Genomic DNA, 15,558 nt, shown 5'->3' with positions numbered 1-15,558 from the left:
TGCTGGTTTGCGTGATATCTGTTTTATGGCCCATGTTTGTGTAATAATTAACAATTCCAAACATCCAGGCATTTCTGATATTTTCGCAATACAATACAATGCAAATGCTGCCTTTACACAGTGAAAATAAACTGTTATTGACTTAATAAGTAGCTCGCATTTTCTACTTTTGGTCATCTGCGTAGGGAAACTCGGATGGTGCAAGCAATATGGAAGACAGTGTGTGCTGTGGTCTCATAAATGACAAGTTGGGTCCTAACACTTGCTCAAACCACTAATTAAACTCTTTCTCTTCAATTAGCTTATTTTTTTAAGTGTCTCCTTATGATTGCATGTGGTTGACCACTACACTTAGTAGTTTGTACTCTCACCTAGCTGTCTTTACTTGAGTTGGGGCAAGTTAGCATTTACTTGAATAGGTACATTATGATTGTATTAGTTTTACTCTATTTATGGCATTATTGATGGTTTATTTGAACTGTTACGGACTAACTTGCCATTAAGGGATGAACATTTTATATAACCTTTATAGATTATCCATGTGATGAGTATGATCACAGTATGTTTAAAGTAAATTGCAGATGCACATACCAAAACATTATAAAATCAGCAAGCACGTGCACTTTTTACACATTACAGCAGAAACCCTTCCTGGTTGCTGGTTAATGAACAAATCATTGGAAATGTTATTTTAATGTATCGGTGGAATTAGTAGTCTTATTTCATCCATTCAGGCTTGGTCCATACTGAACATGTTGCATCATAATGACTACGTTCACATGCAGGCAATAACCCTTTTAAATGCCGAATATTGGCAATATTCAGGTTTTGAAAGGCCAAGTAAACACGCGCAATAACCGGAATGTGCTCTTATTCGGGTTTTCAAAAACCCATCCGCCACGCATGTAAACGTGCTACCTCGATTGTGTCAGAAACCGGAATTTCGGGGCATTGCTTTTCATTGTGCGCATGCTCACAACCTCTTCTTTGTCTCCTTTTCCTCTTCTTCACCTATTTGTATTCGCGAGGAATACGCGCCGTCCTACTCTCTAAAGGACCCTCCCTTGAATACATTGATTTCTCTGCTCAGTTTCCACGTTATTTTCTGTTTCTATTGCGAAAACGCCACCGTTTGTGCCTATATACACATACAATAAATACAATTATAAAAGTCTGTGCTTCTGGCGTGTAACCCACCAGAAATACTCAAGCCGTTGTCAACAAACATGACGTCCGCAGCAAAGAACCACACTTCTGAAGTGAGGAGGAAACCGACTACTTTATTTAGCGTGGTGAGTGACATAAATATGTATTTTATTGAACGTAAGTTAAAAGCGGAAATGACGTTTTTTTACGTAATTATGTTGTCCGCGCGTCGTGGTCAGAACAAATTATTCCAATCGAGCACAAATGAGCATGTAAACGGGAGTAACTGTCCGCCCCGCATGTAAACGTGTTACCTCGATTGTGTCAGAAACTGGAATTCTGACCTTATCTCGAATATTGACTGCATGTAAACGTAGTCTCTGATAACTGTTCCTATTACTAATGTAGCTAATTGAGGTCACCAAAATATTAGGCCCTGCTCTTATTATGATGCAACAAACTTCAACAACACTGCAAACTAGAGATGCATGATAATATCTGTGGCCGATAATTATCAGCCACGTTGGTCCATCTGTTGTGGTTGTGGTTCAAGTTGTGTCCAACTCCTCAACCCCTCCCCTCTACTATGGTAGGGTCGCGCATTTGTGACGTCATAATGCGCATGTTTTTGGTTTCGGCCCAAAATTTTCATTCTGGTGCATCCCTACTCTAAATGTATAGGATCGTATGCTGAGAAACGTTTCTTGGGAAGAGCAATATGGCGGCTTCAAAAGTCTTGGCCTATCGGCTATCCAGTCATATATTCAGATCAGTGGCATGTTCACAGAAGAAGCATCATGGCGACATGGCAGTCGCCAGTGTGGGCTTTCTTTACTGTGTCTTCCCAAATGTTACACTCGCAGTTTTTTGTTGCATTTTTAAAACGTGACTGTTTGTTTTTTTGGCAAACTCAAAATGAGTTACTGGTTGTCTTTGAAGCAGAGATGTCAATAAAATTCAGCTTCATGATGCTTTACACAATGTTTCAATGTATCTGTACATTTTAGACTTAGAATAAGACTCAAAAGTATATTCGTAAAAATTATCAGCTTACTTATCGGTTATCGACATCGGGACTTTCTAAATTATTGGTTTATCGTATCTGTTGAAAATAACATTATCGTGCATCCCTACTGCAAACTATTGCCATCACGAAGTGCTATTGCTGTTGGACTTGGACTTATCTGATGTTGTCAAACTGAACCCAGCATGATTTCCTTTGCAAAGGCAAAATTAAATTCTATTCATAGATACAGCTCTTGTATATGATCTCACTACACTGTGCAAGTGCACATAATGTTGTGGCTGGTGGGTACATTTTGAATATAAGTACATTAAAATCACACACATGCCATGACCACTTCCACTGGCTCAGTATGGCATCACTATATTCGCCGACTCTTTAAGGAGGCACCACCCCAAACTCTTTGCTATGCTCGAGAGCGACTGGGCTTTCATTTCTCCATCTTTCCATCCTCTCCATCCTGCCCTGCCCAGTGATTTATAATTCATCTGGGAGCCTGACTCTCTCCTCCCCTCTGCACCAGGACAACATTAACATTCTGTTTGGTCCCGAGCTATGCTGCACCCACTTGTGTGTAGGCCACTTAGCCAGGAAGGATCAATTTTTTTAAAACCTTTTTGAAACCGATTTTGTTGCTACTCGGCCAGTCAAAGCAGATGTTTGCAAATGTCTTATGATTAAACACAAACATAACCAGTCTGCTTTCATGATGGATGACACAAAACAGAATGATTGCTGTTGATTACTGTATTTTTGGATAATTTTAAAGGGATTACATCACAGAATTTTAAGACCTTCCACAGATAACTATAGGCATATAATTATTAAATCTTACCTTTGACACAATGGTACACCCGAGCACCGGCCTTTGGTCAACTTTGAACCCGACAACCAATTTGCCTGGAGAATTGTAAAATTCAGATTGACGTTTCATGAACAGAATTGTAATTGACTACATTTACATGCAGGCAATAACCCTTTTTGTAAGGCCATGTAAACATGCGCAATCACCCAAATATAAAATTCTCCGTCCCACTCGCTAAAGGAGCCTCGCTCTTGAATACATTGATTTCTCCGCAGCGTTGTCACATTTCCTTGTGTCTCTACGGTGAAAACGCCACAGTTTGTGCCTATATACACATACAGTAAATACAAGTGTATAAATCTATGCTTCTGGCGTGTAGTCCACCGGACTCAAGCCGATGTCAACAAACATGACGCTCGCACAGAACCACACTTTTAAAGCGAGTAGGAAACCGACGTATTGAACGAATAGTAAGTTAAAAGCGGAAATTACGTTATTACGTTGTCAGCGCGTCACAGTCCGAACAGGATATTCCAATAGAGCACAAATGACCATGTAAACGTGAATATCTCTGTGGCCCCGATTGTTTCAGAAACCGAAATTCTGACCTTAACCCGAATATTCACTGCATTTAAACTTAGTCATTGTCACAACATAGGTGAGAAAAAACAATTGTTTGGTTAAAAAGCGACTCAAAGGTCATAAATGAACTGAAGTATTGGGAATTTGTTATTCCGAGGCTCTCTTCCAATAGTTTTCCCCACCTCGTCCTCGGCTATTTTACTAGCTTATCTGATATGTCTGCATCTGCCTCATCCTTGAGTTGCTAGGCAACAGGCTATCCATGTGTGTATGCTCTCACATGTTTCTGTGGCAAGAGTGGAGAGAGATGTTGAGAACAGAGGAAAAAAAGCAGATGAGAGAAAAGTACTCAGAGAGGAGAGGTTGAAGAAATGGGGGTATGAGTCAGAGCGCTGATGGAGAGGAGAAAGTAAAAAAACACTAGATAGCTTCTTGCCTTGCCTGCAGTGTTGCTGCATATACATACTGTACATATGCGCGTGCCTGCCACTATATTAGTGAGGTCACTGGCAAAGACAGCATGATTTACCACACTGGCAAGCAGGCTACAAGCACGGAGCACTTATTGGATGAAAAAAAAGAGGTGGACGTGCTCCGAATAAGAAATGAGACCAAGGGAGTGGATTCTTTCTGCTTCCATATATAGTAGACATCATAGTCAAGTAGCACTTTACATTTCAAGTCCACGCGCATCCGCCGCAATGGGCTGGCCAAAATGCTTGCTTACGGATCACGTCGACAGCGACGCGACGCGACGCGACGTACAATCCAGTACTCAAGTCTGTGTCATCGTAATTCTTGTCAGACGGTGTCGCACAGGGCGGCCATTCAAGACTATGGGTGAATACAGTACAAGATCCATCCATCCATTTTCTTAACCGCTTGTCCTCACAAGGGTCGCTGGGGCTGCTGGAGCCTATCCCAGCTGGCTTCGGGCAGTCGGCAGGGTACACCCTGAACTGGTTGCCAGCCAATCGCAGGGTACACAGAGACGAACAACCATCCACACTCACAATCACACCTATGGACAATTTGGAGTGTTCAATTAACCTGCCATGCATGTCTTTGGAATGTGGGAGGAAACCGGAGTACCCGGAAAAAACCCACGCAAGCACGGGTAGAAGATGCAAACTCCACCCAGAAAGACCGAAGCCCGGACTCGATCTCACGTCCTCTGCACTGGGAGGCGGACATGCTAACCAGTCAGGCACCGTGCCGCCCACAGTATAAGATAAATATTTAAAAAAATATGTATTGTCAGTAGGGTGATAATGATAATTGCCCTTTTTGTTCCCATTGCATTTCATGTGACCTTTTTGACACTGAGCTCTAATGACTGGTCTGAGTCCAGTTGTTCTTATGCACCAGCATCTCATGTACTGTAAAGACTATAGTGTGTGTGCAGGCAGAAGAGATTTATTTCGATCTAATGCTGCCATAGCTCAAAAAGAGTTGCGTAGGCAAAAGGGTATGGTAAAAGGTAAAGGTATGATTATTTATTCATCTATTTTCCCAAACCCATATAAAAAGTCAGGTTAATAGAAGGATGGTCTCTTCCCTCAAGGGCGGACCAACCAGTGGCTATATGCCACTGTACACTTAGTGCTCCTTTCCATTAGGTTCTATGCTCAGTGGTTGTATAGGTTTTGTCATGTGATCGTGTGTCAGCCTTGGTTTTATTTGTCTGCACAGTGAAATGAATGGGCCCAGGTCAGGGACTGAGCTGTGCTTTCGTTGCCAGGATACAGCAGCTGAGCCTGGCTGCCTCTATTTGCACACCAAACAGGCGAGCTCAGTGCTGCTCTCGTCCCTCTGTAGTTCATTCTCCCCATAAGTATTACTAGGCAGAACCATATTGAAATATCAATGCATTTGATTGACTCTTCCATTTGTAATTACACAGTTTAGTAACGATCCGTCCAATGCATAAGTAATTTACAAAAAGTTGTCATTTTGCAGTATTTTGAATGTTAGACAGCTGCAAAATGTTATCAGGTGTGCTTGGGAGAATGACAATAAGTGACCTGCCATGGCAAAATGAGTCGGAACGCGCACAGGTAGATTCTGAGATATGAAGCAATTATCGCATTATGTAAAAGGACAACAATGAACTCCGTAATTATCTCAAAATATAGCAAAACAATTGTTCAATTCTTTGCCATTGTCGTAGATATCCACGCAGAGAATTGCAAACAGTCATCAGTTTAAAACTGATGATTCCCTTTTGTTTTTCATAATCATTTTTTGCATCATTATGAGGTGAAGTTAGGAAATGCACAGGATTTTCTATGAATTGCCATGAAATGTAGCATAGCATCTTTTGCTATGCTAGAGTTTATGACCTCAAAATAATGGCCTCTGGTCTATTGTTGTTCGTTTGAGTATCTTAATGTGTAATAATCACAGATGTACGCTAGCATGCTGTAGCAACCTGGCTACCGTTGTGCCTACGTGGTGGCCATGTTGGCTGGGGCGACATTCCCATCAAATGTATTCACTGTGGCGAATCAAATATCAACATTTACCTGAGATGAGGTTTTTGTCAGCAGGTTAGTTTGAGTGGTAGGTTATTTTAGGTAATATGTTTAACCAGTACATTTGTTTGCAGAGGTGAGCGCATCAATGAATTTTGAGTGCCCCTTATTTTGTATTCGTCAATGGCAGAGACACGCGTCCGTCATCATTAATCTATCATTATTCAAGTCGAACCAAACTGTAAACATCAATCCATCATCGTTGTTTAACCACACTTCCGTCATCGCTAAATTACATTTTGTCACCACTGTTTTAGGATTGTCAGTAAAACATTGTTTACAAGGGTAACAGGCTGTTGCCCTTGCTATTTCAAACAGGACACATTAAACATGCCACAGAGTACACTGGAAATATGTTTTCTGTGCCATCTGCAACGGGGTTTGCAACGACACACAGTATTAGCAACCAGGGCACATACACTTGGAGATCAACAAGCCCATCCCTGTATGCAGCTGCTATGCTGCTCAGCTGTCAGTGTGGAAAATTGGAGTTGTGTTGCTGTGTGTACAGTGACAATCACGAGCTTCGTGTAGCATATGCTTGGAGCAAACAACTGCACTTCTCAGCAATGTGATTTAGGTTACATTTTGTGATTTATGTTTTAAGTGATGGTTCCTCGCAAATATCATATATGCTATTGGCTTTCGACTGTAAACCCCTTCAGCATAGCATTAGAATACAAATTTACAAAACGACCTTACTGTGTTCACAAAACAGCCATACGGTATGAACTCTTGTGATTCAAAATCTGGATTGCCAATGGATAGTGATGTAGCTGTAACAACCATTCAAAATGCAGTCAGCCTTCAAATAAAAACAAATTCAGTGCATTTGTGTAAATTTATACACGTGTGTTTAGCATTAATGTGTGTGCATATAGACTGGTGGTGCATCAGTCGTGATTGGACGATTTCCGTGGAAAAGTAGATCAACATAGGTCGATCAATGGCCTTTATTGCAGATATAAAAAAAAAAAAACTCTGATTATTTGCAGCTCATGCTTGACCAACTAGAGACCAGCTTTTTTGTTTTTCATCGTTGTTGTTCTGATTGTCGTGCCGTGCTTGGCTGGCGTCATGGGAAAAACCATCGCACGGCAATTACGTGTTGACCAAAACTTGACGTCGCGAGTCAGCTTTTTTGAATTCTTCATCTAGACGTCGTCTCCTCTCACTTAAACCATCCATCCATGCCATGTACATAAAAATAAAAAAGCAGAAAAAAACGGCAACCGCCTCACGTTTTCCTCTTTCCTCATTGTTGTTCTAACTTTTGCCGTGCCATGCTTGGGTGAGGTCACGGGTGAAATTGTCGTACGGCGATTGCGTGTTGATTAAAACTCGTGACGTCGCGAAAATGGGCCGTGCTCCGCAGTGGGGAGACAGCCACGAGCGGGCTGGCTGAGAGGACGGTTCCTGTGTAAATCCCTGCCCCCCTCCCAATACCCAAACGTCCCGAAGTGGAAACGGGGCTCTTGTGATTGCAATCGATAAGGCTCGATCGCATCAGAATTGGCACTATCAAACCCTGATCAAAACAGGACTGTGTATATTCGTACATTGGACCCCGGCTGTTTAAAAACCTGAATAAGACACTTGGATTTCTAACTTGAATATTTACTCAGTTAAACGCAATCGGAATACCTCGTTTGAAAAAATCATTGGTTTGTGTCCTAATCTGTGCATTGTCTATCCACAAGGGATCTTGATCTTTTGAGTACAGGAGTCTCACATGCTACCCACCAGAAATACACAAGCAGAGATATTAATTAGTCCATGCATCGCGATTTAGATGGGGATATTCCAATCCATCACGGTTGGCATGTATGTGGAAATAACTCATGCATGTAAAGGTGATATTCCAAATCTTTCAGGCACTGAAATTTAGACTTTAACCAAATATTAACAGCATGTAAACGTTAATCCCTGTCTTGAATTTTAGGCCCAAAATGTGACTGTTTATGGGCAGTCTGGAGCATATTTTTCCCCTCTTATCTTACTATAGCAACTTCAAGTTCAACCGTATTGAAACTGCACACATTTTTTTATGCCACTAATCTTTAGTCCTTAGTTTGGAGGTCAGCTATCCCATTGTTTATTTAGCAGAGCATCTAGACAGCTACTAAAACCTGAGAGAGGTGCTTGCTGCAATATGCTGAAGTGCTGGCCTCTGTCTGACCGCAGAGGGAGTGGCTCCAGGAAAATGAGATAATGCAACTTTGGGAGAAATGTGTGTGTGCGCGTGTGTGGATGAGAGAAACTATGGAGAGAGCTTAATTGCTTTACTGGCTCATGTCTTGCCAGTGCTACTCTTTTCTGCAGTTACCATTTCAGTGGCTGGAGCTAACGCTGCTCGTGTCTGGCACAAAGCATTAAAAATGTATGCATGACAATGTTCAAATAGTGTTCAGACTACTTTTTCACATTATTCTCAATGTTAAAACAGAAGTCAATTATTTCCTTAGTACATGCTTTCCGTGTCCTCGTGCTGCTGCTGTTGTCATGAGTTCATGCCGCAACTGTTGTCAAATATATTGTATTTATTGACTTCCACGGGGCTTGATTAGCATTAAGTGCATTTGCAGGTAATCAAATCAAAAGTCAATTGTATCAATCTTGCTAAGGATTTGATTCATACAGTAGATTAGGACAATTTATTGTTTTGGTTGCCAGCCAAAAGCAACGTGGTGATTTATAGTGAGCATCCATAGCAATGGTGAAATACTACAAAATAATGTTATGTCACACTTGAAAGTCCTTTTATGTTTTCACAGACATAACAGTGTTAACAGTGTTACAATTGTGCTTGTAACAGTTAGAATACCACGTGTAGCATGTTGTCTAACTAATCATTGCTGGTTCAGCAATAAATGGTAAATTACATGAGGGAATCAGATCATAGCTGTTAATAGCAATTGCAGATGACATATCTATAGTGTGTGTGTGTATGTAAACTTGTTTAATGTTAGAATACCATTACACAGTGCCTAACACGTACTGGTGATGAGCGAGTCCTCTGGAACATAGTTTGGGTCAACAGGAAGTCGACAGGAGGTGCTGTGATTTGATTTATCTTGTTGGGCTCTCTCACCATGTACCAGCAAAAGGGGAGCAGTTCAACCTCCTTAGCTGTTAGCGTCTCTTGGTTGGCTGGCTTTCTATTTTGACTTGATGGGGGAGGGGAGATATAAATAGCAGTCTTTGAATAGGATAACTGCAGAAGGAAGAGAAGGAGGGTGGGGGTAGGCGAGATGGAAGCGGCGCCAGTGAGGATAGGAGTGCCAGTGTCTCTGAACGGAGAAACAAAATGATACAGCCGAGGTCTCATCTGTTCACTTACTCAGTCACAAAGATGATTGTAGTTGGATGCAGTCAAGAGAGTGTGTGTTATGGAGGAGGGAACTGGGGGATTAAATGTGCATTCATGACCCTAAGAAGCCGAAGACCTCTCCTCATGAAGAAGTTAGTAGATAATATAGTTTGTTGTCCAACACATGCACAAGCGAAGGAATCAACATTTCACAACACGTACCTTTGAACTGTATGTATGTACTGACTCACAATACCGTCAGTGGAAGAAAAAAAAAAACGCCATTGGTTTACCACATTGGACTATAAAAGCCCATTGTTCTGATTACTTACAAAGCGGTAGACCTGCTTATCAAATGTTTGAATAGCTTCAGTAGCGAGTGCTTGATTTACTGCCAATTGGTTTCTTGTCTGGCCTGTATCTAAATGTGAAACCTCGAGTGGTCAGGTGATAACCTCCCCTTTTTGCCTTCCAGACGGTTGATGACGATGCAATGGCAGCGTGAATGAAGCTTGGCGTGGGGAGAGCTGAACGATGCCCAAAGGTGGGGGTTCTAAAACCCCCCAGCTGGACCACTTCCCACTTAACACCGACATGGTGGAAAAGCAGGGTGGGAAGAAGGTAAGCATGATAAACCCACAGGCACACACATTCCTGTTAAAAATAATAATAATAATATTAATAATAAACTGTATGATTTATGTCCTTTCAACAAAATGTCCACTTCTGTCATCTAGTTACTAAATCTGAAACTTTGCGAGTCTACTTTTGCTCAACTCCCAGATAATACTTCCGATTTACACTGTTCAAATTTCAACTTGCTTCAAAAATTCACACCTTCCGGGTAGGGCTGGGCGATATGGCCAACAAATAAAATCTCGATTTCTTTCAGTCATTCAGGACGATTGCGATTTTAATCACCTTTAAATAAACCCAACGTTTATTTAAAGGTGTCATTTATTCAAAAATAATTCCTGTGCAAAATGTATACCGATTCTAAATACATTTTAACATAAATTTAACATTCATAGTTAACAAAATTATAACTCAAAATAACCTTTCGATGTAACAGAACATAAGAACAACAGCTTTTAATAATCCAGAAGATTTTGCAAATTGTCAACGATTAAATTTTCAAAATGACGATTAATCGAATTAATTCGATTTATTGCCCAGCCCTACTTCCGGGGTATATATCGTCTTATTCCACATTACTTACATACAGTATTGGCACAATTTAACGTTAAATATACACTTTTCCCCATTTATTTTTAATGGCACAGACATCGAAATTTTCCCACTTTCCATGTCTTCTTTTATACATACAAATGATCATCATTACCAGCTCTCTGTCACTGCTCAGTGGCACACTTGGTAAAGTGCAATGTCCAGTAACCAGGAGGTCGCGCGTTCGAATCCCACCTCAGACTGTATGCTGCAAATATATCCATGCCAATTATGCTAAGTAATGTACATGTAAACCAACAAACTATCACGTTAGAAAATGCATTATAACTTCACTGAAATGATTAAACATGTGTGCCCATTCAGCATTGCTTTTAACTTTGTACAAATTTTTAAAATATGAATACGCACTGAGCTATATGCAGTATTTCCCTGTTTGGACACGTGCAGTTCTAATATTTTGATTCGAGCAGAGGATGCCCACAGTTTAGATACAAGCAGCAGCAACAAGAGGCAGGGCACAGAGAAGTGCAGTTTATGCAGGCATAGATTTACAACCCTCTGCAAAGGATTGCATCAGACTCTGGCATGGAGGGAGGGAGGGAGGTGTGGAGGCGAGGGGGGGCTGAAGCACTCAAGGGTGGGTGGAAAGCAGAGTAAAATGAAAAAAAAACAGCCATTGCTGAAGACTGCAAGGTGTCATATGAAGACACATCTGAGAGCACGAAGCAGTCGCGGCTTTAAAAATATCTTTAAAATGCATCTCTCCTACTGTTTGCATTTTATACTTCTTTCTTTGCTTCCACGCACAATACTTATAGCTTATAATGTACTGGTTCTACATGTCATCGTTGAGGCTTTGTATTGCTGAGTGTAGACTGAGAGCTTGCTCACTGTAGCTGAACAGTCTCTACTGTACCATGACATCATAGTCTTATGACTGGGGCAGGGCAAGGGGGAGGAGTTTAGAGAGCCAGTGCATAATTGAAAACATGCCCTGTGGATAGAGACAAAAGCATAATTTGTATGAAGTGGTGATGTACACGCACCGAGTACACAGTCATCCGGTTTCCGAAGAACAAGTTCAGTTGCCTTAGGCTGATCTCTGATGCATCCTAAAATAGATACAATCTTTTTTCTTTTTTTTTTACACAGCCTCTCATTCTTAAAAATGTATGACACATGAACTATTTAAAAATCCTATAGCACTTATCCTATGCAGGAAGTGAGATGGTGCCTATCCCAGCTGACTTTGATGGTGAAAGTTGGCGGCACTCTGGACTGGTCGCCAGTCACTCATAAACAACCGTTCACTCACACACATTTACATGCAAGGGCGATTTCAAGTCTTCAATTATAACCTAGCATGATTGTCAGAAAACCCACAGAAGCTCCAGGAGAACATTTAACGCAATCTATTCCCTTGAACAAAGTAGGGATTTGTCAAATTTTAACCCAAATTGGGTTACTTTTTAGTACATTTGCTGATAGGACCCGCACTCGTGCTTTTTCCAGAAGCTTCTGACTTCAGAGTTTACCAAACCTAAATCAGCTTTGCCTTTTCTCATTATTTGTACTTTGGACTGTTGATGTAAAATATATAATTTTGCTCATATTGTGTGGTATTTAATGATCGATCCGATTGATGTCGTTGACAGGAAAAAGTGTTGTCAAATAAGACTCCCAAATTGGATCGCAGTGATGGGGTTAAAGAGATGAAAGAGAAGGCATCGAAAAGAAAACTGCCATTCACAACTGGAGCAAATGGAGACCACAAAGATTCTGACTCGGGTAAGAGATTATATTATATTATGATTAGTGCTGGCAAAGTTAAAGCATTACCTGATTAATTAATCACAAAAAAATATTGCATTTATCATGAATTAACGCAGATTAATCGCACTATTAATTTTGACCATAGATTAACCTTTAACGTGACAGCGGCTGGCTACGTTTAAGCTAGCACAGGTTGTTTGAGCAATAAACATAATTACATGCATCGAAGTAAAGCATTTAACAAATGTTTGCGTTTGACATTTAGAATTAATTTGTTCATGTCAAAATATTGGGGACATTTTTTCCCCATTTTAAATTATGCAAGTAATTCATTGATTAGAAGAAAAAAAAAGGAGGATGAGCATGTGCAGTGGATCAAAAAATGTTGAAGACGTCCTCATAACATTAAATGTAAAAAGAATAGCCACATAACCCCGGTGCTCTTCAAATTTGGTGGGGGGAAAATATTGATAAAAAAGCCTTTTTTATTAAGTGATTAATCGTATTAATCAAAATTCTAAGATGTGATTGATCTGATTTTAAAAATGAATCGTTTGACAGCTCTAATTATGATCCTTTTGAACTCATTTAAGTCATTCACTCCCAGCCATTTTCCCTGAAGCAACCCCCTTCACTCATGGCTGTTTTACTGGATTTTGACGGATTTTGCAAGGTCCACAGAATATTGTGATCTATTGCTATAAAAACACAAAACCTACCAAATAAATCTTAGTCTCTTCTTTCATCAGGAAAAAAAAGTATATTTCTATCTGTTTCCGTTTTGGAGCAATTAGCATTAGAATGTAGCGAAATGTAATCATTATTCACAAATCTGTTGAAAACAGTGGGGAAAGAGTTTTTTTCCCGACATGGCCCTGGTTGATCTCTTATACTCTGCTGCCACCTGTTGGCCGTTTTTGTAATAACTACTACTTCAACAATTCTCTTCAGTTCAGAGGCTGCATCAAAGCCTTCTGTGTGCTCTAGCATAAAAAAACAAAATCTTTTAATATAGAACTGTTGCTGTTACCTGTTTTGACTTTTACTGTGATAGTGCTTTGGGCCTCAGAGTGAATAGTCTAGTTTGTAGCTCTAGTTTCCAGTTCTCCGTGAGTCTGTAAACTTGCTAAACTGGGGGAGTGTGTTCATAGCACAGTTTGACAGAAGAGCATACATGCATATTTGTGTAACATACTACTAGCCTGACCAGGACTGGCTTTGGTAAGGGCGGCTTTGTGTTTTCTTTAATTAGAAAAGGAAGGACTACTGCTTGTGCTTGTTTGACTTTGGGATTTGGGGGTTCAGGATTGAGTTTGTTAATAATGTTCCAGCTCAGAGGCTTTGCTAACTGCCTTCATCATCTGCTTTGGCTGAGTAGCTACTTTTCTTTATGTTCTGTAATTACACTTTTGAAAAGGTTTCCATCCAGTCAAGAATGGAAAATTGCCTATTTGCGTGTGTGTGGGGGGGGGGGGTGTCTGTGAATGTGTATTTGTGCGCTATTAATGTTTTCGGTCAAGAAGATCCATATCAATTGGCTCATGCTTTATAGTTGTAACTCGTGAGTAGTTATTTGATTGGCATACTGAAGCCCAGTGTTGTGTGTTTAACATTTGCCAGCTTCCATCTTTTCCCATAATTTTGGATTGGAGCACATGTCCGCATGTTAAGGTCATTTTCCTATTGTACTTTTTGTGAAGGAAAAATGTTAAATTTACCAGATTTCAACATTAGAAGGTTTCGGCCCACATTACTCACTCAGTCTTCAATAGTCTGGAGATTGGCTTGACCAGTATAACACCTTCCGCGGCTTGCCCCCGAGTCTTTTTAAGGTTTTGCAAGTGTGTTGCATGATGAAGGATCTCGCAATCAGTTTGGTTACATCTTTTTTTAAATTGTCAGGCAAAATATCTTTGTTGCTGCCATCATATAGTCAGTGAAAAAAATAGTGTATGGTGCAATTATTGTACACATTGCTGGAAAAGATTTAAGATACACTATGACAGCACCTCTGCATTCTGCTATTGGGACTGCTGTGTTAGTATCCTGCTTCTTAAAGGTCATCACCCACTTACAATGATGCAAAGCTGTATTCCCCCCTAGCTTGCTAGGTTTTGGTGGAGATTTGGTCACTTTGTCATGGTATGATAATTATGTTCACGTATGTACTGAAGGAAGGCGCGACTTGAGACAGTGATTTTCACTCATCTGACATCCAAACATTTGTCTTTTCTTTTAGTTCCCAGGCACTTGCTCTGCTAATCTTGTAGTATTACTCGCCACATGGCTCGATGCATACTTGTGTGCAGCGTGAGTCTCTTATTCAGTGCAAAGCATTGAAAAAACATCCTGTTAGCCATTTCCTGTCTCTTCTGCCTTGACTTCCTGTTTTCACAATTTGAGTTCCCCAAGCAAATCATTGTCTAACTGTGAAGTGCCATGGTCAGACAGATGTGGTCAAGCTGGTTGGGGCGGTTCTTCATGGCGTAAAATTTTACTTAGCTGAGTGTTTGTGCTGGCCTACACTTGACTTTTGTCTCCTATATTGGAAGCTTACCTGTGTTCTCACTAGGGCTGAACAATGAATCCAATTCAAACATTACGATGTAGTAGAATGCAATTTTCAAAACATAAAGTTAGCAATTTGGCAGGTGGGGGGTGAGGAACTGCTTCATTTTGGTCAGTCGGTCCGTAGACTTTATTTTTCATAGACCAGGGGTTATTCTGTGTATGTGGCACATGGACACGTCACCAAACACACACACAAAAAAAAATTTTTTTTTGCGTATTATCAGAAGCTAATGCAGCTAGCAGTGTTAGTTAATCTATGCTATCACACTGCATATTTCAGTTTTCCAGGCTTCAAAGTGGTTCTGTCACTCAGATACTTACAGGTACAGCCTTGCCATTGGCTGAGAAACCTTGCGCGGAGGAGGCTGTTTAAACTAATAAGTGCAGACCAGGTTGCGCAGACACATTTTTAGAAATGGTGTAGTCTGATGCTAAATTTTTTAATCATTTGTTAAATTTCACACACGATGATAGGTGGGCAGGCATACCAGAGACCCAACTATTTGAATACAAGGCATTAAAAAATAAATTTTCCATCATTTACCCCCTTAATGTTACAGAATGTTGAACTTGTCTGTGTTATGTTTATTTTACTGCCATTCAATTTAACACCTCATTCACCACT

The 15,558-nt window shown here is 40.5% G+C and overlaps 1 protein-coding gene across 4 annotated transcripts in view; it reads left to right on the top strand.

The window, feature by feature from the left end:
• The window catches only part of ankrd11 (ankyrin repeat domain 11), an 82,233-nt gene that overhangs the window by 50,286 nt on the left and 16,389 nt on the right, over positions 1 to 15,558 (top strand). For all 4 annotated transcript variants that reach the window (XM_086070930.1, XM_086070932.1, XM_086070929.1 and 1 more), the window contains exons 3-4: positions 9,877 to 10,022; positions 12,245 to 12,377. In XM_086070930.1, the coding sequence (XP_085927056.1) occupies positions 9,936 to 10,022; positions 12,245 to 12,377 (220 nt within the window). In that variant the 5' untranslated portion in view covers positions 9,877 to 9,935. The remainder of the gene's footprint in view (positions 1 to 9,876; positions 10,023 to 12,244; positions 12,378 to 15,558) is intronic.

The sequence above is a fragment of the Leptonotus elevatus genome, chromosome 3 (genome assembly GCF_054856555.1).
Source record: "Leptonotus elevatus isolate MCC_2025b chromosome 3, RoL_Lele_1.0, whole genome shotgun sequence".
Classification (NCBI taxonomy): domain Eukaryota; kingdom Metazoa; phylum Chordata; class Actinopteri; order Syngnathiformes; family Syngnathidae; genus Leptonotus; species Leptonotus elevatus.
This window is presented reverse-complemented; position numbering and strand designations above follow the sequence as displayed.